The following is a 21609-nucleotide window of genomic DNA, read 5'->3' as shown; positions in this document are numbered from 1 at the left end:
CAGAGCACTGTACTAAGCACTTGGGAAGTCCAAGTTAGCAACATATAGAGACAGTCCCTACCCAACAGCGGGCTCACAGTCTAGAAGGGGGAGACAGACAACAAAACAAAACATATTAACAAAATAAAATAGAAGAGTAAATATGTACAAGTAAAATCAATAGAGTAATAAATCCGTACAAACATATATACATATATACAGGTGCTGTGGGGAGGGGAAGGAGGTAAGGCGGGGGGATGTGGAGGGAGAGGAAGAGGAGAGGAAGAAGGGGGCTCAGTCTGTGGGGGGCTCAGTCTGGACATGTTCATGTTCCTGTATGTATGTATATATGTTTGTACGTATTTATTACTCTATTTTATTTGTACATATTTATTCTATTTATTTTATTTTGTTAATATGTTTTGTTTTGTTGTCTGTCTCCCCCTTCTAGACTTTGAGCCCGCTGTTGGGTAGGGACCGTCCCTATTTGTTGCCAACTTGTACTTCCCAAGAGCTTAGTACAGTGCTCTGCACACAGTAAGCGCTCAATAAATATGAATGAATGAATGAATGAATGTTCAGTAGAGAGAGAGGGTGGGAGAGAGAGTGAGAGAGAGAGAGTGTATGTGTGTCCATCTCATCATCATCATCATCAATCGTATTTATTGAGCGCTTACTATGTGCAGAGCACTGTACTAAGCGCTTGAGAAGTACAAATTGGCAACATATAGAGACAGTCCCTCCCCAACAGTGGGCTCACAGTCTAAAAGGGGGAGACAGAGAACAAAACCAAACATACTAACAAAATAAAATAAATAGAATAGATATGTACAAGTTAAATAAATAAATAAATAAATAGAGTAATAAATATGTACAAACATATATACATATATATAGGTGCTGTGGAGAAGGGAAGGAGGTAAGATGGGGGGGATGGAGAGGGGGACGAGGGGGAGAGGAAGGAAGGGGCTCAGTGTGGGAAGGCCTCCTGGAGGAGGTGAGCTCTCAGCAGGGCCTTGAAGGGAGGAAGAGAGCGAGCTTGGCGGATGGGCAGAGGGATCGGGGGCATTCCAGGCGCGGGGGATGATGTGGGCCATCTGTCCAGTAACCCTTTCCCCTCTCATTCAAAAGGGAATACCTGGCCCTCAATGTTTACGTGGCCCTCTGTTACTACAAGCTGGATTACTACGACGTGTCTCAAGAGGTCCTGGCCGTCTACCTTCAGCAAATTCCCGACAGCACCATCGCGCTCAACCTCAAAGCCTGCAACCATTTCCGACTTTACAACGGCAAGGCCGCCGAGGTACTGAGGAGAGCACCGTCGTCGGGGTTTGACGGGTGCTAGCCACGCGCCTCGCGCTGTGCTAGCCGCTGGGGTAGATCCAAGAGCACTGGGTGGGACTACCCTTGTAGTCGGTCCTTCATTTCATTGCCTCTTGGAAGCTTTTTTACAAACTTGTTTTCCCTGGAGTTGTGGTCCACTTTGTAACTCCCCGTTCAAGACTAATAATAATAATAATAATAATAATGATGATGGCATTTGTTAAGCGTTTACTATGTGCAAAGCACTGTTCTAAGCGCTGGGGGGATACAGGGTGATCAGGTTGTCCCACATGGGGCTCACGGTCTTAATCCCCATTTTTCATATGAGATAACTGAGGCCCAGAGAAGTGAAGTGACTTGCCCAAAGTCACACAGCTGACAAGTGGCAGAGCTGGGATTTGAACCCATGACCTCTGACTCCAAAGCCCAGGCTAATAGGATTGGATCCAGTCCTCGTCCCCCATAGGGCTCACAGTCTTAATCCCCATTTTACAGATGAGGGAACTGAGGTGCAGAGAAGTTAAGCGACTTGCCTAAGGTCACCCAGCAGACCACGGGCTTTGGAGTCTTAGAACAGTGCTTTGCACATAGTAAGCACTTAATTCTATTTATTTTATTTTGTTAGTATGTTTTGTTGTCTGTCTCCCCCTTCTAGACTGTGAGCCCCCTGTTGGGTAGGGACCATCTCTAGATGTTGCCAACTTGGACTTCCCAAGCGCTTAGTACAGTGCTCTGCACATAGTAAGCGCTCAATAAATACGATTGAATGAATGAATGAATGAATGAATGAACCTGGGAAGCAGCAAGGCCCGATGGATAGAGCACGGGTTCTAATCCCGTCTCCACCGCTTGTCTGCTGCGTGATCTTGGGCAAGACCCTTCACCTCTCTGGGCCTCGATTTCCTCATCTGGAAAATGGAGGTGAAGACTGTGAGCCCCTTGTGGGACATGGGCTGTGTCTAACCTGATTAGCTTGTATCTCCCCCAGCGCTTAGTACGGTGCCTGGCACATAATAAGCGCTTAACAAATAGTGTAATTTATTTTCATATGATGATGATGGCATTTAAGCGCTTACTATGTGCAAAGCACTGTTCTAAGCGCTGGGGAGAATACAAGGTGATCAGGTTGTCCCATGTGGGGCTCACAGACTTAATCCCCATTTTACAGATGAGGTCACTGAGGCTCAGAGAAGTTAAGTGACTTGCCCAAGGTCACACAGCAGACATGTGGGGGAGTCAGGATTAGAACCCATGACCTCTGACTCCCAAGCCCGGGCTCTTTCCATCGAGCCCCGCTGCGTCTCTATCCTGCTTCTCATATCCACCTTTCATTATTATTGAGCGCTTAATGTGTGCAGAGTACTGTACTAAGTGCTTGGGAATTACAAGTTGGCAACATATAGAAACAGTCCCTACCCAACAGTGGGCTCACAGTCTAAAAGGGGGAGACAGAGAACAAAACCAAACATACTGACAAAATAAAATAAATAGAATAGATATGTACAAGTAAAATAAATAAATAAATAAATAGAGTAATAAAATATGTACAAACATATATACATATCCCCATTTTACAGATGAAGGAACTGAGGTGCAGAGAAGTTAAGCAACTTGCCTAAGGTCACCCAGCAGACTTTGGAGTCTTAGAACAGTGCTTTGCACATAATAAGCGCTTCATTCTATTTATTTTATTTTGTTAGTATGTTTTGTTTTGTTGTCCGTCTCCCCCTTCTAGACTGTGAGCCTCCTGTTGGGTAGGGACCGTCTCTATACGTTGCCAACTTGTACTTCCCAAGCGCTTAGTACAGCGCTGTGCACACAGTAAGCGCTCAATAAATACGATTGAATGAATGAATGAATTATAACAAAGGGAAGGAAATAACGATGCCTTGTGGACCCGTGACTTTTCGAGTTAATGGCACACTGGAGATCTTCTGGGCGTCAACTAAACCTTTCTTTGGTAAATATTCCAGGCCGAACTCAAGAGCCTGATGGAGAACGCTTCATCGTCCTTCGAATTCGCAAAAGAACTAATCAAGCACAATCTGGTAAATAATCGCTTCCAGCCCTGATGGATTTGAATTCTTCCCCTGGTTTAGTGTCTCCGCACAGTGAGGAGGACTAGATAATTAGCAACCTGTTGGCATCTGGAAAGTTCCCCCGCCAGCTCTTGCTCTGCCCACCGCTTGGTAACCATTTTCACATTTTGTGATGACCAGAGGTGTTTTAATATATATATATATATATATATATATATATATATATATATATGTGTGTGTGTCTGTGCGCAGGCGCGCCCATGTGTCTCTGCTTGAGTGTACGTATATATATGTTTTTGTATCTATGTGTGTATATGTATATATATAATGGTATTATTAAGCACTTTTTATGGTACTTGTTAAGCGCTTACTGTGTGCCAGGCACTGTACTAAGCGCTGGAGTAGACACAAGCAGCGTGGCTTGGCTCAGTGGAAAAAGCCCGGGCTTTGGAGTCAGAGGCCATGGGTTCAAATCCTGCCTCCGCCACTTGTCAACTGTGCGACTGTGGGCAAGTCACTTCACTTCTCTGGGCCTCAGTTATCTCGTCTGTAAAATGGGGATGAAGACTGTGAGCCCCCTGTGGGACCACCTGATCACCTTGTAGCCTCCCCAGCGCTTAGAACAGCGCTTTGCACATAGTAAGCGCTTAACGAATGCCATTATTATTATTATTACAAGACGAGGCTCACAGTCTAGGAGGGAGAACAGATATTGAATCCCTGTTTTACAGTTATTAATCAATCAGTCAATCAATCGTATTTATTGAGCGCTTACTGTGTGCAGAGCACTGTACTAAGCGCTTGGGAAGTACAAGCTGGCAACATATAGAGACAGTCCCTGCCCAACAGTGGGCTCACAGTCTAGAAGGGGAAGACGGAGAACAAAACCAAACATACTAACAAAATAAAATAAATAGAATAGATAGGTACAAGTAAAATAAATAAATAAATAGAGTAATAAATATGTACAAACATATATACATATATACAGTATATATGTATATATATATATATACATATAATTATTTTCATTATTATTATCGTATTTGTTAAGCGCTTACTATGTCCCAAGCCCCGTTGTAAGCGCTGAGATGGATGCAAGGTTGTCAGTTTGGACACGGCAACCTGTCCCCGCGTGGAGCTCACAGTCTAGGTAAGAGGGGGTAGGATTTAATCCCCATCTTCCAGATGAGGTAGCTGTGGCGGAGAGAGGAGAAATGACTTGCCCAAGGACACCCAGCAGACAAGTGGCGGAGTCGGGATTCGAACTCAAGTCCTCTGATTCCCGGGTCCGTGGCCTTTCCATTAGGCCAGGCTGCCTCCCACAATACGGCAGTCGGAGACACTCTATTGAGACCCTATTCCCGCTTTGTACTTCCCAAGCGCTTAGTCCAGTGCTCTGCACACAGTAAGCGCTCAATAAATACGACTGATGATGATGATGATGATGATGATGATGATGTGGTGAAGCTTGCTTTTTCCCCCGCATTTCCCCCCCTGCCCTGTCCTCCCCTCCGCCGGATGCCTGCTCACTGACAGCTTTTCCTTCCTCTGCAGGTTGTTTTCCGAGGAGGGGAGAGCGCTCTGCAAATCCTGCCTCCCCTGGTTGACGTCATTCCAGAAGCCAGACTAAATCTAGTGATTTACTACCTCAGGCAGGGTAAGGAGGGCTTTTTCTTGGTCTCGCTTGGGAGGAGAGAGGCAGATCTCACGGCAAATTTCCCGCTTCGCCCTTCTTCCTGCATCTTAGTACTAAAGCGCTTAGTACAGTGCTCTGCACACAGTAAGTGCTCAGTAAATACGATTGATGATCTTTGCATCCGGTCCCCTAGTTCAGTTCTGTGCAATAGCTGGTGTTTTCTTGTATCTATTTCTGTAGATCCTTAACTTGTCCTACAATAACAAGTATTCTTGATTGATTGATTAGTCTCTATACTCGATGCCCCCTCTCTGCTCTGGTCAGTCAATCATATTTATTGAGTGCTAATTATGAGCAGAGCATTGTACTGAATGCTTGGGAGAGTGCAATTTGACAAGAAGCAGACACATTCCCTGCCCACGACGAGCTTACAGTCTACGGGGGAGATAGATATCGATATAAATTCCTCCTACTCTATCCCTCCATCTCCTTCCACGGGACTTGGGGTACCTAGGGGTACCAAAAGAAGCAGCGTGGCTCAGTGGAAAGAGCACGGGCATTGGAGTCAGAGGTCATGGGTTCAAACCCTGGCTCCCCCAGTTGTCAGCAGTGTGACTTTGGGCAAGTCACTTAACTTCTCTGGGCCTGTTACCTCATCTGTAAAATGGGGATTAAGGCTGTGAGCCCCCCGTGAGATAACCTGATCACCTTGTAACCTCCCCAGTGCTTAGAACAGTGCTTTGCACAAAGTAAGCGCTTAATAAATGCCATCATTATTATTATTATTCACCTATGTGCTACAATAAGCGACCGTCCCCCTCTTTTCTGTGGTCTGTTTTTGTCCATTCCTCCTTCTCTATCCCTCCATCCCTCTCCACGAGCCTTTAAGATAACTTCCCTTCCTCCCAACTCTACGCTTCCTCCCAGCTCCGCTTGGAAACCTGAAGCCCTACCTCTCCAACCTTCCCAAGCTGGAATGTGAAAGTAATCTGTTAGCCCGTACACTCAGTTCTGCCAATAACTCGCGACCTTACTACCCAGTGTGACTATCAATCAATCAATCAATCAATCGTATTTATTGAGCGCTTACTGTGTGCAGAGCACTGTACTAAGAGCTTGGGAAGTCCAAGTTGGCAACATATAGAGACAGTCCCTACCCAACAGTGGGCTCACAGTCTAAAAGGGGGAGACAGAGAATAAAACCAAACATACTAACAAAATAAAATAAATAGAATAGATATGTACAAGTAAAATAAATAAATAGAGTAATAAATATGTACAAACATATATACATATATACAGGTGCTGTGGGGAAGGGAAGGAGGTAAGATGGGGGGGATGGAGAGGGGGACGACGGGGAGAGGAAGGAAGGGGCTCAGTCTGGGAAGGCCTCCTGGAGGAGGTGAGCTCTCAGTAGGGCCTTGACTAGAAGGCCGTTAAGGAGCTGGGGAACATCTTTCAGATAATAATAATAATGATAGCGTTTATTAAGCGCCATGTGCGAAGCACTGTTCTAAGCTCTGGGGAGGTTACAAGGTGATCAGGTTGTCCCACGGGGGGCTCACAGTCTTCATCCCCATTTGACAGATGAGGGAACTGAGGCCCAGAGAAGTGAAGTGACTTGCCCAAAGTCACCCAGCTGGCAAGTGGCGGAGTTGGGATTCGAACCCATGACCTCTGACTCCAAAGCCCGGGCTCTTTCCACTGAGCCACGCTGCTTCTCTAACGCGATAACGCGAGGTAATGCGAGCCTGTTGAGGTTGAGCATGGGGCAGTGTCAGAAAAAATGCTTGCCCCACCCTTGCGTTATAGTGCTTAGTACAGTGTTTTCCACGCAGTAAATATTCAATAAATACGATTGAATGAACAAGTGATAGAACTGGGCATTTCATTTGCAGTTGAGCCACTAATGTGGGGTAGATTTCCTCCAGATATACAAACTTTTTTCCCCCTCCTCCTACATGAACCGTTTAGTAGTGCTTAATAAATGCCATTATTATTATTATTATTATTATTATTATTATTATTATTATTATTATGTGGAAAATTTGAGAACTAAAGAAACTATTTGACGAGGAGAGTTTCCCTGATTAATTCACAACACCTTAGTCATAGCAACCCCAAAGCCGCCTTTAACGCATAGGTTTAATTCCTGACCTCGGCATATATCCCGGCTCCGCCTCGGGTCTGCTGGGTGATCTTGGGCAAATCACTTAACTTCTCTGCTTCTCGGTTACCTCATCTGGAAAATGGGGATTAAGTCCATGGGCCCCAAGTAGGACATCTACCCCAGTGCTTAGTATAGTGCCCAGCACATGGTAAAGGCTTAATAAATACCATAAAAAATCCGCGGAGAAGTATATTCATTTATTCATTCATTCATTTGTAATTATTGAGCGCTTACTGTGTGCAGAGCACTATAGTAAGTGCTTGGAAAGTACAATTTGGCAACAGATAGAGACAATCCCTACCCAACAACGGGCTCACAGTCTAGAAGGGGGGGCAGACAGACAGCAAAACAAGGAGACAGGCATCAGTAGCATAAAAATAAATAATTAGAATTACAAATATATACACATTTACCTGCATTTTCTGTTACTTATTCAGCTCTTTCACCCTGACATGTTGGTACTATTTCTTGGTACTTCTGCTCCCGCTGTTGGTAAGAAAGGTTTGTCTGCCATTAGATTACAAACTCCTTGAGGCTAGGTAATGTGGTTGCTTCTGTTTTAGCCTTGCAAGGGCAGAGTACAGTACTGTCGATCGATTGAGTTCAGCTAATTGGTTACATGCGCTAACCCTTTGATATTGCAGATGACGTACAAGAGGCTTATAACCTAATTAAGGATCTCGAACCTACAACCCCACAGGTAAATTGTTGGCAATGCCGACTGTTCTGCCTTATTTTAACTTCCCGACATCTATTAAAATTGAACGGAGGGCCAGGATGAAAGACTAGAACAATTAGAGGGATGGAGAGCGGAGGGGAGCTACTGGAGGAGGGAAGGTAGTCCTTGGGGTGGAGCTTCTGAAGGTGGGTTTCCCAGAGGGTGGGGTGAGCTGATCTCCTAAAAATAATTAATAGTTAATATTAATAATTAATAATTATGGTATCTGTAAAGCGCTTTCTATGTGGCAGGCACTATACTAAGCATTGGTGGGGCCGGGGGGAATACAAGCTGTGGGAGCTGGAGCTGGAAGCCGCCCCAGTTGGGAGATTTTAGGGTGTGTGTCCCAAGGGGGTGTTTCCAGAGGCGAGAAGGACAGCATTTGTCTCAAGCTGGAAGTCAATAATCACCTTGATCTTAGAAGGCAACCTAAGCGCTCACTACAGTGCTTTGCACACAATAAGCGCTCAGCAAATGCTATTGAATGAACCTTATAGTGGCCAAAGGCCCATAAGTAAATAAGCCCGCAAAGATAAAACTAAGTCCCATCCTTTCTTAGATGAGCTAAATAGCCAAGCTAATGCTCTTAAATTTTGAAGATTAAGCGGAGTTCTATTTGGGACTCTATCTTTTTTTTTAAATGGTATTTATTAAGCGCTTCCTATGTGTCAGACGCTGTACCAAGTGCTGGGGTAGATTCTCAGGTTTGGACATAGTCCATGTCCCCCATGGGGCTTACGCTTTTAATCCCCATTTTACGGATGAGATAACTGAAACACGGAGAAGTGAAGCACCTCGCCCGAGATCACACAGCAGGCAAGTGGCAGAGCCAGGATCAGAACCCAGGTCCTCCTGCTTCCCAGGACCGGGCTCTATCCATTAGGCCACACTGCTTCTCACTGTGAGGCTTCATTCCTCCCTGGGCTCTTAGTCAAGGCTCCAGAGAGCCTCCACATCCACGGATCAGCTCTCTGCTTTTCCCGGAATTGCCGTCCCTTCAAAACTGAGAAGCGGTATGGCCTAGAGCACGGGCTTGGGGGGCAGAAGGACCTGGATTCTAATCCCTGCTCCGTCACTTGTCTGCCGTGTGACCTCGGGTGGTCACTTCACTTCTCCGAGCCTCAGTGACCTCAGCTGTAAAATGGGGATGAGGACCGTGAGTTCCATGTGGGGTGTGCTTAGTACGTAGCGCTTAGTACGGTACCTGGTACACAGTCAGTGCCTAACAAATACCGTCATAAATGAATTAATAAATAAACAATCTCACCTGCCCAACCCCTCTTCAGTCCTCCAAACCCCCCGAAATTTTGGTACCCAGCTCTCCTCCTGCTACCCAAAGGAACTGACAACAATAACCAAAGCCCTACGTTGGATCATAAGGCGGTATCAAAGCGCGTCATCATCATCATCATCATCAATCGTATTTATTGAGCGCTTACTATATGCAGAGCACTGTACTAAGCGCTTGGGAAGTCCAAGTTGGCAACATATAGAGACGGTCACAGCGTCAGCGCGGCAACCGGGTGACGCTGGTTCATTTATATTGTAACTGTAATTTCCATTTTGTCCCCCCAACGTCCTAAGCTCTCTGAGGGCCGGGGCCACGTAAAATCAAAACCCACATAGGCTGTGATTGTGAGACAGGGACCCTGATTAATTCCCACCTGTATGTAGTCTCTCGGTGCTTAGCAGTGCTCTGCACACAGTAAGCGCTTCAGAAATACTACCGCATGAAAAGATTTGGAGAGCTGGCAGTCCCTCCTGTGTTTGTCACTCCTTCTCCCTCTGACTTTTCCAGGAATACATCCTCAAAGGAGTAGTGAACGCAGCTCTCGGACAGGAATTGGGCTCGGTGAGTGGATTCTTGGATTGGCTGCAGCCGGGGGTGGAAGAGGTGAATCTGGGAGTCAGATTGGAGCAAGCAGTCGGAAGCTGGACAGAAATTGCTCTGCAATTTAAAAAAAAAAATTCCCTAGGACTACCACCCGGTCTCTGAGACGGAAAAACACTGTAGACCCAGGGAAGGAACACTCATTTTTATTTTTTTGTATTATTATTATTATTATTATTATTATTATTATTATTATTATTATAATGATTATGATATTTGTTAAGCACTATGTGCCAAGCCCCGATCTGCGGTAGATACAATCCCTATCCCTTAATCCCACTTTTCCAGATGAGGTCACTGAGGCCCAGAGAAGTGAATTGCCCAAGGCCTTCTGTGACTAATCCCTGTTTCCCCTATCCACCCTCCCCTGTCGCTGATTATACACTTTGCCGAGTATAGTCTTCTCTGGGCCTCAGTTACCTCATCTGTCAAATGGGGATGAAGACTGTGAGCCCTGGTAGAACAGGGACTATATCTGCCCTAGCACATAGAACAGTAATAATGAATAATAGTAATAATAATGATGGTATTTGTTAAGCGCTTACTATGCGCCAAGCACTGTTCTAAGCGCTGGGGTAGACACAAGGTAATCAGGTTGTCCTACGTGAGGCTCACAGTCTTCATCCCCGTTTTCCAGATGAGGTAACTGAGGCCCAGAGAAGTGAAGCGACTTGCCCAAAGTCACACAGCAGACCAGTGGCGGAGCCGGGATTAGAACCCACTTCCTCTGCTCCCAAGCCCGGGCTCTCTCCACTAAGCCACGCTGCTTCTACTCGGCACATAGTAAGCCCTTAACAAATACCACAGTTATTATTATTATTATTATCATTATTATGAAAACGAGAGTTCCTTCCCTGGATTTACACATTAATCAATCAATCAATCGTATTTATTGAGCACTTACTGTGTGCAGAGCACTGTACTAAGCGCTTGGGAAGTCCAAGTTGGCAACATATAGAGACGGTCCCTGCCCATGAATACTTTAGTGAGCACTTTAATACTCACCCCAGCCCCACTGCACTTCTGCTACATCCTTATACTCTATTTCTCCTATCCAGAACGTATTGTCATGTCTGAGTGTCCTGCATCATCATCATCATCAATCGTATTTATTGAGCGCTTACTATGTGCAGAGCACTGTACTAAGTGCTTGGGAAGTACAAATTGGCAACACATAGATACAGTCCCTACCCAACAGTGGGCTCACAGTCTAAAAGGGGGAGACAGAGAACAAAACCAAACATACCAACAAAATAAAATAAATAGGATAAATACCGTCCATCGTTTGATTTCGACTCCAGCGTATCCCCGTGTCTCTAGTCCCATATTATCAATTGGCACGTTTAGTCAATCTTTAATGCGCCCATCTCTCCTGGTTTCTCAGCGGGATCACCTGAAGATTGCCCAGCAGTTCTTCCAGCTCGTGGGTGGATCGGCCAGCGAATGTGGTACGGTTTTTTTGGCTCCGTTTTTTGTTGGGGGGTTTTTTAACGACCACCATTAAAAATTTTAATGGTGGTCATTAAGCGCTTACTATGTGCCAGGCGCTGTACCGAACGCTGAGGTAGATCAATCAATCAAACGTATTTATTGAGCGCTTACTGTGTGCAGAGCACATTGGGCCTGGCGCTGGATTCAATCAATCAATCAATCGTATTTATGGAGCGCTTACTGTGTGCAGAGCACTGGACTAAGCGCTTGGGAAGTCCAAGTTGGCAACATATAGAGATGGTCCCTACCCAACAGTGGGCTCACAGTCTAGAAGGGGGAGACAGAGAACAAAACAAAACATATTAACAAAATAAAATAAATAGAATAAATATGTACAAATAAAATAAATAGAGTAATAAATATGTACAAGCATATATACATATATACAGGTGCTGTGGGGAAGGGAAGGAGGTAAGACGGGGGGATGGAGAGGGAGACGAGGGGGAGAGGAAGGAGGGGGCTCAGTCTGGGAAGGCCTCCAAGAGAGAAATAATAATAATGGCATTTATTAAGTGCTTACTATGTGCAAAGCACTGTTCTAAACGCTGGGGAAGTTACAAGGTGATCAGGTTGTCCCACTGGGGGCTCACAGTCCTCATCCCCATTTTCCAGATGAGGTAACTGAGGCCCAGAGAAGTGAAGTGGCCTGCCCACCATACAAGCTAGACAGGCTGCACACAGTCCTTGCCCAACATAGGGCGCCCGGTCTTAATCCCCGTGTGTTTCCCGGTTTCTTTCTGCGGCCTAATTTGAGAAATGGTGGAATTTGGGGAGAGAAGTTGGGGGATCACGGGGGGGCTTGGAAAGGAGAGCTAGGGCCCAACGGAGACAGGCACGTGCTGGCCAGCTTCCCGCTGAGGAAACCAAACTGGGAATGTGACATCAAGTCTCTGGCCCGAGGGCGGGAGAGCAAGGTGCGGAGGTGGTCTGAGAAGCAGTAGCCCCTCTATGGCGGTGGCTAATCAAACCATGGTATTTATTGAGCGCTTGCTCTTTGCAGAGCGTTGTAACAAGCGCTTGGGAGAGTTCAGTGCGGCGTGGCTCAGTGGAAAGAGCCCGGGCTTTGGAATCAGAGATCATGGGTTCAAATCCCGGCTCCGCCCCTTGCCAGCTGGGTGACTTTGGGCAAGTCACTTCACTTCTCTGGGCCTCAGTTCCCTCATCTGTAAAATGGGGATGAAGACTGTGAGCCCCCCGTGGGATAACCTGATCACCTTGTAACCTCCCCAGCGCTTAGAACAGTGCTTTGCACATTGTAAGCGCTTAATAAATGCCATCATTATTATTATTATTAGACTAGACATAACCCAGGCCCTCCAACAGTTTCTTCGCCTGCAGCCCCTCCAAGGGCTCCACACAGCACTGTCCCGTGATTCATCCTCCATAATAATAATAATAATAGTGGTATTTGTTAAGCACTTGCTATGTGCCAGGCCCTGTAATAATAATAATAATAATGGCATTTATTAAGTACTTACTATGTGCAAAGCACTGTTCTAAGTGCTGGGGTGGTACAATAATAATAATAATTTTGGTATTTGTTAAGCGCTTACTATGTGCAAAGCACTGTTCTAAGCACTGGGGAGGATACAAGGTGATCAGGTTGTCCCATGTGGGGCTCACAGTCTTAATCCTCATTTTACAGATGAGGTCACTGAGGCCCAGAGAAGCGAAATGACCTGCCCAAAGTCACACAGCTGACAATGGGCAGAGCCGGGATTTGAACCCCTGACCTCTGACTCCAAAGCACTGGGGTAGATAGAAGGTAGTCGGGTTGGACACAGTCCCTGTCCAATTTAGGGCTTGCCGTCTTAATCCCAAAATTGCAGGTGAGGTAACTGATGCCCAGAAAAGTGAAGTGACTTACCCAAGGTCACCACACAGACAAAAGGCAGGATTAGAACCCAGGACCCTGCAAGATTTTCCCAGAATCCCAAGGGGCTCAGGCTGCCCCCGAACACCAGTCAAAACGAGGTGGGGCCCACAATGGAACCGGTCCCGGGCTGTGGTGATTTAATCTTGGAGGTGGAGGGATGGGAAGGCTGACTCAACCTTTCCACCCCTGGGCCTCTCTGGGTTGCACGCTACCTTGGTCGCTCTCACTGGTTAGCATAAGGCTAAACTTTTTTTTTAATGGTATTTGTTAAGCGCTTTAATAATAATAATGATGGCATTTGTTAAGTGCTTAATCAATCAATCAATCGTATTTATTGAGCGCTTACTGTGTGCAGAGCACTGTACTAAGCACTTGGGAAGTCCAAGTTGGCAACATATAGAGACGGTCCCTACCCAACAGTGGGCTCACAGTCTAGAAGGGGGAGACAGAGAACAAAGCCAAACATACCAACAAAATAAAATAAATAGAATAGATGTGTACAAGTAAAATAGAGTAATAAATATGTACAAACATATATACTTTGCACATGCTTACTATGTGCAAAGCACTGTTCTAAGCGCTGGGGGGGGGATACAAGGTGATCAGGTTGTCCCACGGGGGGCTCACAGTCTTAATCCCCATTTTACAGGTGAGGTAACTGAGGCTCAGAGAAGTGAAGTGACTTGCCCAAGTTCACACAGCAGATATGTGGCAGAGCCGGGATTCGAACCCATGACCTCTGACTCCCAAGCCCGGGCTCTTTCCACTGAGCCACGCTGCTTTACCATGTGCCAGGCACTGTACTAAGCACCAGGCGAGATACAAGATAATCAGATGGACACAGTCCATGTCTCACATGGGGCTCCCGATCTTCATCCCCATTTTACAGATGAGGTTTTTGAGGCACTGAGACCAAGGTCTCACAGCAGACAAGTGGCAGAGCCAGGATTAGAACCCAGGTCCCCCGACTCCCATTTTTGCATTTTTGTTGGATCAGACGCAGACAAAGGCTTAATGTTTTTTCTTCTCTCTTGCAGATACGATACCGGGGAGACAGTGTATGGCTTCCTGCTTCTTCCTGCTTAAACAGTTTGACGACGTCTTGATTTACCTCAATTCGGTCAAGGTCAGTGTACAGGAAACCTGGTTGGGAATAGGAAATTTGTCTCCAGGTGAAATCAAGGAGAATCCTCAGGGAGAGAGCGCTTTTTAGCAGTTAAGTTGGGGATCAGACAGGATGGTGGAAATATCAGAATACCATTATTGCATGTAGAATCATTTATGCCTTGAGAACCTGCCCTCAGATAAACTACACCTAGGACACGTCAGGTCGCGACTAAAGTCATCATCGAATTGGGATCTGTCTCCTGAAGTCTGATCATCATCATCATCAATCATATTTATTGAGCGCTTACTATGTGCAGAGCACTGTACTAAGCGCTTGGGAAGTACAAATGGGCAATATATGTACAATTGGGAAGTACAATATGGGCAATACCTCTGATGAGGTACCTGGAGCCCGAAGAGGCCAGCTATTTTTATTAAAGGCCGAAGAATGATTTTCAGAATTGATCTGTCACTGTAGCTCATATTCCCGGAAACATATTTTAGCACCTCTTCAAAAATCAAATCAGTGTGCAAACACCCAAATGTGAACAAAGTAATAAAGCAGCCTGGCCTGGGGGTAAGGGTGGGGCGTAGGGGGGATGGATGTGGCAATAATGTGCTAATCTCCAGTTGCCTGAACCAGGTTACATCTGCACTCTCACCTCCCTCCCCTCCTCACCTGAAGTGGGGAAGGGTAGCAAAGACCTTAAGTTCGTAATAATAATAATAATAATAATGATAATGGCGTTTGTTAAGCGCTTACTATATGCGGAGCACTGTTCTCAGCGCTGGGGGGATACAAGGTGATCAAGTTGTCCCACGTGGGGCTCACAGTCTTCATCCCCATTTGACAGATAATAATAATAATAATGATGGCATTTGTTAAGCGCTTACTATGTGCAGAGCAATCAGTCAATCAATCGTATTTATTGAGCGCTTACTGTGTGCAGAGCACTGTACTAAGCGCTTGGGAAGTACAAGTTGGCAACATATAGAGACAGTCCCACTGTTCTAAGCGCTGGGGAGGATACAAGGTGATTAGGTTGTCCCACGTGGGGCTCACAGTCAATCTCCATTTTACAGATGAGGTAACTGAGGCTCAGGGAAGTTAAGTGAGTTGCCCAAGATCACACAGCAGACATGTGGCAGAGCCGGGATTTGAACCCACGACCTCTGACTCCCAAGCCCGGGCTCTTTCCACTGAGCCATACTGCCTCTTAGGGAAGCATGGTGACCTGGAGGCCGAGGGACCTGGGTTCTAATCCCGGCTCCTCCACTTGTCTGCCGTGTGACCTTGGACAAGTCACTTAACTTCTCTGGGCCTCAGTTCCCTCGCCTGTAAAATGGGGGTGAAGACTGTGAGCCCCATGAGGGACAGGGGAGTGTGTCCAACCTAATTAGCTTGTATCTACCCCAGCACTTTAAAGAGTGCCTGGAACACAGTAAGTACTTAATAATCAATCAATCAATCGTATTTATTGAGCGCTTACTGTGTGCAGAGCACTGTACTAAGCGCTTGGGAAGTACAAGCTGGCAACATATAGAGACAGTCCCTACCCAACAGTGGGCTCACAGTCTAGAAGGGGGAGACAGAGAACAAAACAAAACATACTAACAAAATAAAATAGAATAGATAGGTACAAGTAAAATAAATAGAGTAATAAATATGTACAAACATATATACAGGTGCTGTGGGGAAGGGAAGGAGGTAAGATTGAGGGAAGGAGGGGGGAGACAAATACCATTTAAAAAAGAAAAAGTTCAGAAACTGAGGCTGAGACAGCAAGGGTTGGGGGTGACAGCTCAGAGGATGGGGTGACCCTCCCAGCCCTACAGCACTTATGTCCATAGCTGTAATTAATTTATTTATATTCATTTCTGTCTCCCCCTCTAAACTGTAAGCTCGTTGTGGGCAAGCCAATGTGTCTGTTATTGACATATTAACTTGACACATTTTATTGTACTCTCCCAAGCATTTAATACACTGCTCTGCACACAGTAAGCTCTCAATAAATACGATTGACCGACTGACAGACATTCTTGATTCTGGAAAAGTTTGGGGCCACATATCCCTGGGCAGGCCGGGGACGAGGTGGGAATGATTCCCAAGTCGGGATAATATTTTGTTTTTATAAAAAAAGGAATTTGTTAAGCACTTAGTGTGTGTCAAGCGCATTCTAAACACTGGGGAAGGTACAGGTTCTTCAGGTTAGACACAGTCCGTGTCCCACATGGTGCTCACAGCCTAAATAATAAATATGATTGAATGAATGAATGACCTGTATATATGTATATATGTTTGTACATATTTATTACTCTATTTATTTTAATTGTGCATATCTATTCTATTTATTTTATTTTGTTAGTATGTTTGGGTTTGTTCTCTGTCTCCCCCTTTTAGACTGTGAGCCCACTGTTGGGTAGGGACAGTCTCTATATGTTGCCAACTTGTACTTCCCAAGCGCTTAGTACAGTGCTGTGCACACAGTAAGCACTCAATAAATACGATTGATTGATTGATTGACCTGGATTTTAATCTCGGCTCCGCCCCTGGCCTGCTGGGTGACCTTGGGTAAGTCACTTCACTTCTCAGGGCCTCAGTTTCCCCAGCTGTAAAATAGGGAACGTAAAATAGCTGTAAAATAAACCCCGTGTGGGACAGGGACCGTGTCCGACTTAATTTATATCTACCCCTGCCCTTAGAACAGTGCTGGACGCGTAGTAACTCCTTAACAAATACCATAATTATTAACGTTACTGTTATTGGCCCACGAGAGAAGGGAACCCAGCCACTTTGGGGCAAATGATTGGCTTCATTTACATTAGAAGACTTAGATTAGAAAGGGAAATCTGTGCCCTTTACAAGTCAAGAACCTTGAAAGTGTTTGGCTCTGCATGAGCATTTGAATAGCTACTACCACCTGCCTTCCCCGGCTCCTGTTTATATTCCTTTTACATCCCAATGTGAGCCTGTTCTAGCAATTTACAAAGTAGGTTTACCCCATAATCACTATTGCAATGGTGGTATTTATAGTAATAATAATAATTGTGGGGGTTTTTAAGCACATCCTAGGTAAGTGCTTAGAACGGTGCTTTGCACATAGTAAGCGCTTAATAAATCATCAATCGTATTTATTGAGCGCTTACAATGTGCAGAGCACTGTACTAAGCGCTTGGGAAGTACAAATTGGCAACATATAGAGACAGTCCCTACCCAACAGTGGGCTCACAGTCTAAAAGGGGGAGACAATAATAAATGCCATCTTTATTATTATTATTAAGTGCTGTTAAGCTCTGGGGCAATAATAATAATAATGGCATTTATTAAGTGCTTACTATGTGCAAAGCACTGTTCTAAGTGCTGGGGGAGGTTACAAGGTGATCAGGTTGTCCCACAGTGGGGCTCACAGCCTTCATCCCCATTTTACAGATGAGGTAACTGAGGCACAGAGAAGCAAAGCGACTTGAGGGCCTAGTCTACCCTACCCTCGAGGGTAGGGCCCTAGTCTGCTAGCATGAGCTCCCGAGCACTTAGTATAGTGCTCTGCACAGCATAAATGCTCAGCACAACACTGCCAGGAGGCTAGACCAGGCCTGGGTGCGGGAAGAAGGGAGAGCCCTGGGCTCTTGGCCACCCTGATTTCGCAGTCCTGACAGTTGGCAGCCGAGGAACCCTCTACCCACAGTGACAGTAATTAGCCTTCCCGTGTGGTGTCTTGAATTTCTAATTAACCACCTTTGCCCTGGGTCCCTGAGGACGGCGTTTTGGAGCCGGGCCAGAGTGGTGGAGATCTTGGTAAAAAAAAAGCACCCGCCCGCCCCACATTCCGCCCGCCACCCTCGCTCCCGTTCGCCCATCCCAATCCGTCCAGCTCCAGCTCGGAACTGGGCCAACTTTTCTAACCCCCAGGAGATGAGGTAGCCACTGGGGTGGAATCAGGGGCCCGAGGCCCAAAGAGATCCAGGCTGTCCACTCCATTCCCACCCTGTCCTCTCCATTCCCACCCTGTCCTCTCCATTCCCACCCTGTCCTCCCTCCCGCCCCCCCCCCCATTTTCCTCTCTTTCTCCCATTCAAGGCCCTACTGAGAGCTCACCTCCTCCAGGAGGCCTTCCCACACTGACCCTCCTCCCCCTCTCCATCCCCCCCGCCTTACCTCCTTCCCTTCCCCACAGCACCTGTATATATGTTTGTACATATTTATCACTCTATTTGTACATATTTATTCCATATATTTTATTCTGTTAACATGTTCTGTTTTGTTCTCTGTCTCCCCCTTCTAGACTGTGAGCCCACTGTCCGCCTGCCTTGGGCAGCGGCGGCAGGGAGACTAAAGACGATAAAGATTCTATTTCTATTCTATTTATTTTATTTTGTTAGTATGTTTGGTTTTGTTCTCTGTCTCCCCCGTTTTAGACTGTGAGCCCACTGTTGGGTAGGGACCGTCTCTATATGTTGCCAACTTGGACTTCCCAAGCGCTTAGTACGGTGCTGTGCACACAGTAAGTGCTCAATAAATACGATTGATTGATTGATTGATTGTTGGGTAGGGACCGTCTCTATATGTTGCCAACTTGGACTTCCCAACGCTTAGTACAGTGCTTTGTGCACAGAAAGCGCTCAATAAATACGATTAAATGAATGAATGAATTTCCCCAGGCCTCCAGGGCCAGAAGGAAGGTTGCCCGTCCTGTTTCCCCTCTTTCCTCTCCTCAGCATCCAGCTTCTCACCCGCAAATAGGGAAGAGAATGGTCTATTTAAAAGCTATTTCTAGATCCGTGATAGCTCTTTAAATTGAAAAAAGGTCTTTCAGACCTAATTCTTTCTCTGGGGGAAATATATCTTCTGGGGACGGGCAGATACACCCCATCTCCAGCCAAAGCTGAATCTGGAAACCGAACAAAAAAAACAACAAAAGGAGCGCAGCTGCGGATTTAACAGGAGTCCCCCCCCCACCACCTTCAAATGGGACACAGATTTTTGATTCTGGGTGTTGTTTGTTAAGGCTTGAAATGATCTGTGCCTGTGGCTTATTTTTCAGAGTTATTTCTACAATGATGACACCTTTAACTTTAATTACGCCCAAGCCAAAGCTGCCACCGGCAATACTGTTGAGGGAGAGGAGGTAGGTATCGCTTGAAAAGCACCTGGTGTATTTTCTTTCTCTTCTCTCCTTCCCCGCTCCCCCAGTCAGGAATCTAGATTAAAATAAGCAACTTGCGGTTGTCCTGGAATGACCCTGTCCCACCACTGAGGCAGAATAGTTTAACCTTTTTTTTTTTGTAATGGTATCTGTTAGAGTGCTTACCTCGTGCCAGGCACTGGAATAGAGAAGCAGCGTGGCTCAGTGGAAAGAGCCCGGGCTTGGGAGTCAGAGGTCGTGGGTTCTAATTCCGACCCCGCCGCTTGTCTTCTGTGTGGCCTTGGGCAAGCCACTTCACTTCTCTGGGCCTCAGTTCCCTCATCTGTAAAATGGAGATGAAGACTGCGAACCCCATGTGGGATAACCTGATTACCTTGTATCTACCCCCAGTGCTGAGAACAGTGCTTGGCACTTAGTAAGCGCTTAACAAATCCCACCGTTATTATTATTATCACTAAGCACTGGTGTAGGTACAAGCTAATCATGTTGGACACAGTCCCTGTCCCACACAGGGCCCACAATCTTAGCCCCCGCCCCCCTTTTACAGATGAAGAAACTGAGGCACGGGGAAGTGAAGTGACTTGCCCAAGGTCACGGAGCAGACAAGTGGCAGCACCAGAATTAGAACCCAGGGCCTTCTGACTCCTAGGCCCATCCTCAGCCCATCATAATAATAATAATAATGGCATTTAAGTGCTTACTATGTGCAAAGCACTGTTCTAAGTGCTGGGGAGGTTACAAGGTGATCAAGTTGTCCCACGGGGGGACTCACAGTCTTCATTCCCATTTTACAGATGAGATTACTGAGGTCCAGAGAAGTGAAGTGACTTGCCCAAAGTCACACAGCTGACAATTGGCGGAGCCGGGATTTGAACCCGTGACCTCTGACTTCAAAGCCCGGGCTCCAACCACTGAGCTACGCTGCTTCCCCTCATTCATTGTGAAGGGACTTGATTTCTAAGGAGGATTAGACCCAAGGGAGGTTCTCAGACTGCAGAAAGCTGCAGTAATAATAACAATAATAATAATTGTGGTATTTGTCAAGTGCTTACTATGTGCCAGGCACTGAACTAAGTTGCTGAGGTGGTTACATGCAAAGCAGGTTGGACCCAGTCCCTGGGCCCCTTGGGGCTCACAGTCTCCATCCCCATTTTACAGATGAGGAAACTGAGGTCCAGAGAATGATGATGGTATTTGTTAAGCGCTTACTATGTGCAAAGCACTGAGCAGGTGGTCCCATGGGGGACTCACAGTTTTAATCCCCATTTTACAGATGAGGTAACTGAGGCACAGAGAAGTGAAGTGACTTGCCCTACATCACACAGCGGACATGTGGTGGAGCCGGGAGTAGTACGCCTGTCCTGACTCAGACCTGGGCTCTAAAACCCTACACCATTTTGCTTCAGAAATTACATGCGCTCCACCCCCAGCCCCCCTCCTTACCAGTGCCCCCCTTGCCCACTCCCCAAGGAACCGGTCTTTCTGTTTTCTCGTGGTGGATGGAAATGCCGATTAGTCTTTTTCACCTCCCATTTCCATGATGGGAATCTGTATTTAGACTCCTAGTTGAGCCGGAGCTGAGGGATGGGGAGGAGGAGGAGGAAAACTGGTTCTGTTGGAATGCCTGTTCCTTACCACATGTCTGGTGCACCTGAGGTCAGAAATCCCTGGGGGGGGAAATGACACCCTCTCCTCCTCCTCCTCCTCCTCCTCCCTCTCCTCCTCCCCCTCCTCCCTCTCCTCCTCCTCCTCCTCCCCCTCCTCCCTCTCCTCCTCCCCCTCCTCCCTCTCCTCCTCCCCCTCCTCCCTCTCCTCCTCCTCCCCCTCCTCCCCCTCCTCCTCCTCCTCCTCGTCCTCCTCCCCCTGCACCTCCTCCTCCCCCTCCTCCTCCTCCTCCCCCTCCTCCTCCTCCTCCTCCCCCACCTCCTCCCGCTACTCCTCCTCCTCCACCTCCTCCCCCTCCTCCTCCTCCTCCTACACCTCCTCTTCCACCTCCTCCTCCTCCCTCTCCTCCTCCTGCTCCTCCCTCTCCTCCTCCCTCCTCTCTTTTAGCAGGCCACCCTGTTGGTAATTAAGGGTGGGGCCTGGCAAACTGTTCAGACTCGTCGAATTGGGCAGTAAAATGGAGACTGCCTGATCCATTAGCCCCTTCCTTCCTCTCCCCCTCGTCCCCCTCTCCATCCCCCCGTCTTACCTCCTTCCCTTCCCCACAGCACCTGTATATATGTATAT

At 46.6% G+C, this 21609-nt stretch overlaps 1 protein-coding gene across 2 annotated transcripts in view; it reads left to right on the top strand.

Annotated features, from left to right (window-relative positions):
* The window catches only part of TTC26 (tetratricopeptide repeat domain 26), a 44373-nt gene that overhangs the window by 11817 nt on the left and 10947 nt on the right, over positions 1–21609 (top strand). For both annotated transcript variants that reach the window (XM_038754385.1, XM_038754386.1), the window contains exons 7-14: positions 1111–1282; positions 3276–3350; positions 4899–5001; positions 7795–7850; positions 9667–9720; positions 11144–11207; positions 14164–14252; positions 19276–19359. In XM_038754385.1, the coding sequence (XP_038610313.1) occupies positions 1111–1282; positions 3276–3350; positions 4899–5001; positions 7795–7850; positions 9667–9720; positions 11144–11207; positions 14164–14252; positions 19276–19359 (697 nt within the window). The remainder of the gene's footprint in view (positions 1–1110; positions 1283–3275; positions 3351–4898; positions 5002–7794; positions 7851–9666; positions 9721–11143; positions 11208–14163; positions 14253–19275; positions 19360–21609) is intronic.

This window comes from Tachyglossus aculeatus, chromosome 11 (genome assembly GCF_015852505.1).
Source record: "Tachyglossus aculeatus isolate mTacAcu1 chromosome 11, mTacAcu1.pri, whole genome shotgun sequence".
NCBI classification, from domain to species: Eukaryota; Metazoa; Chordata; class Mammalia; order Monotremata; family Tachyglossidae; genus Tachyglossus; species Tachyglossus aculeatus.
This window is presented reverse-complemented; position numbering and strand designations above follow the sequence as displayed.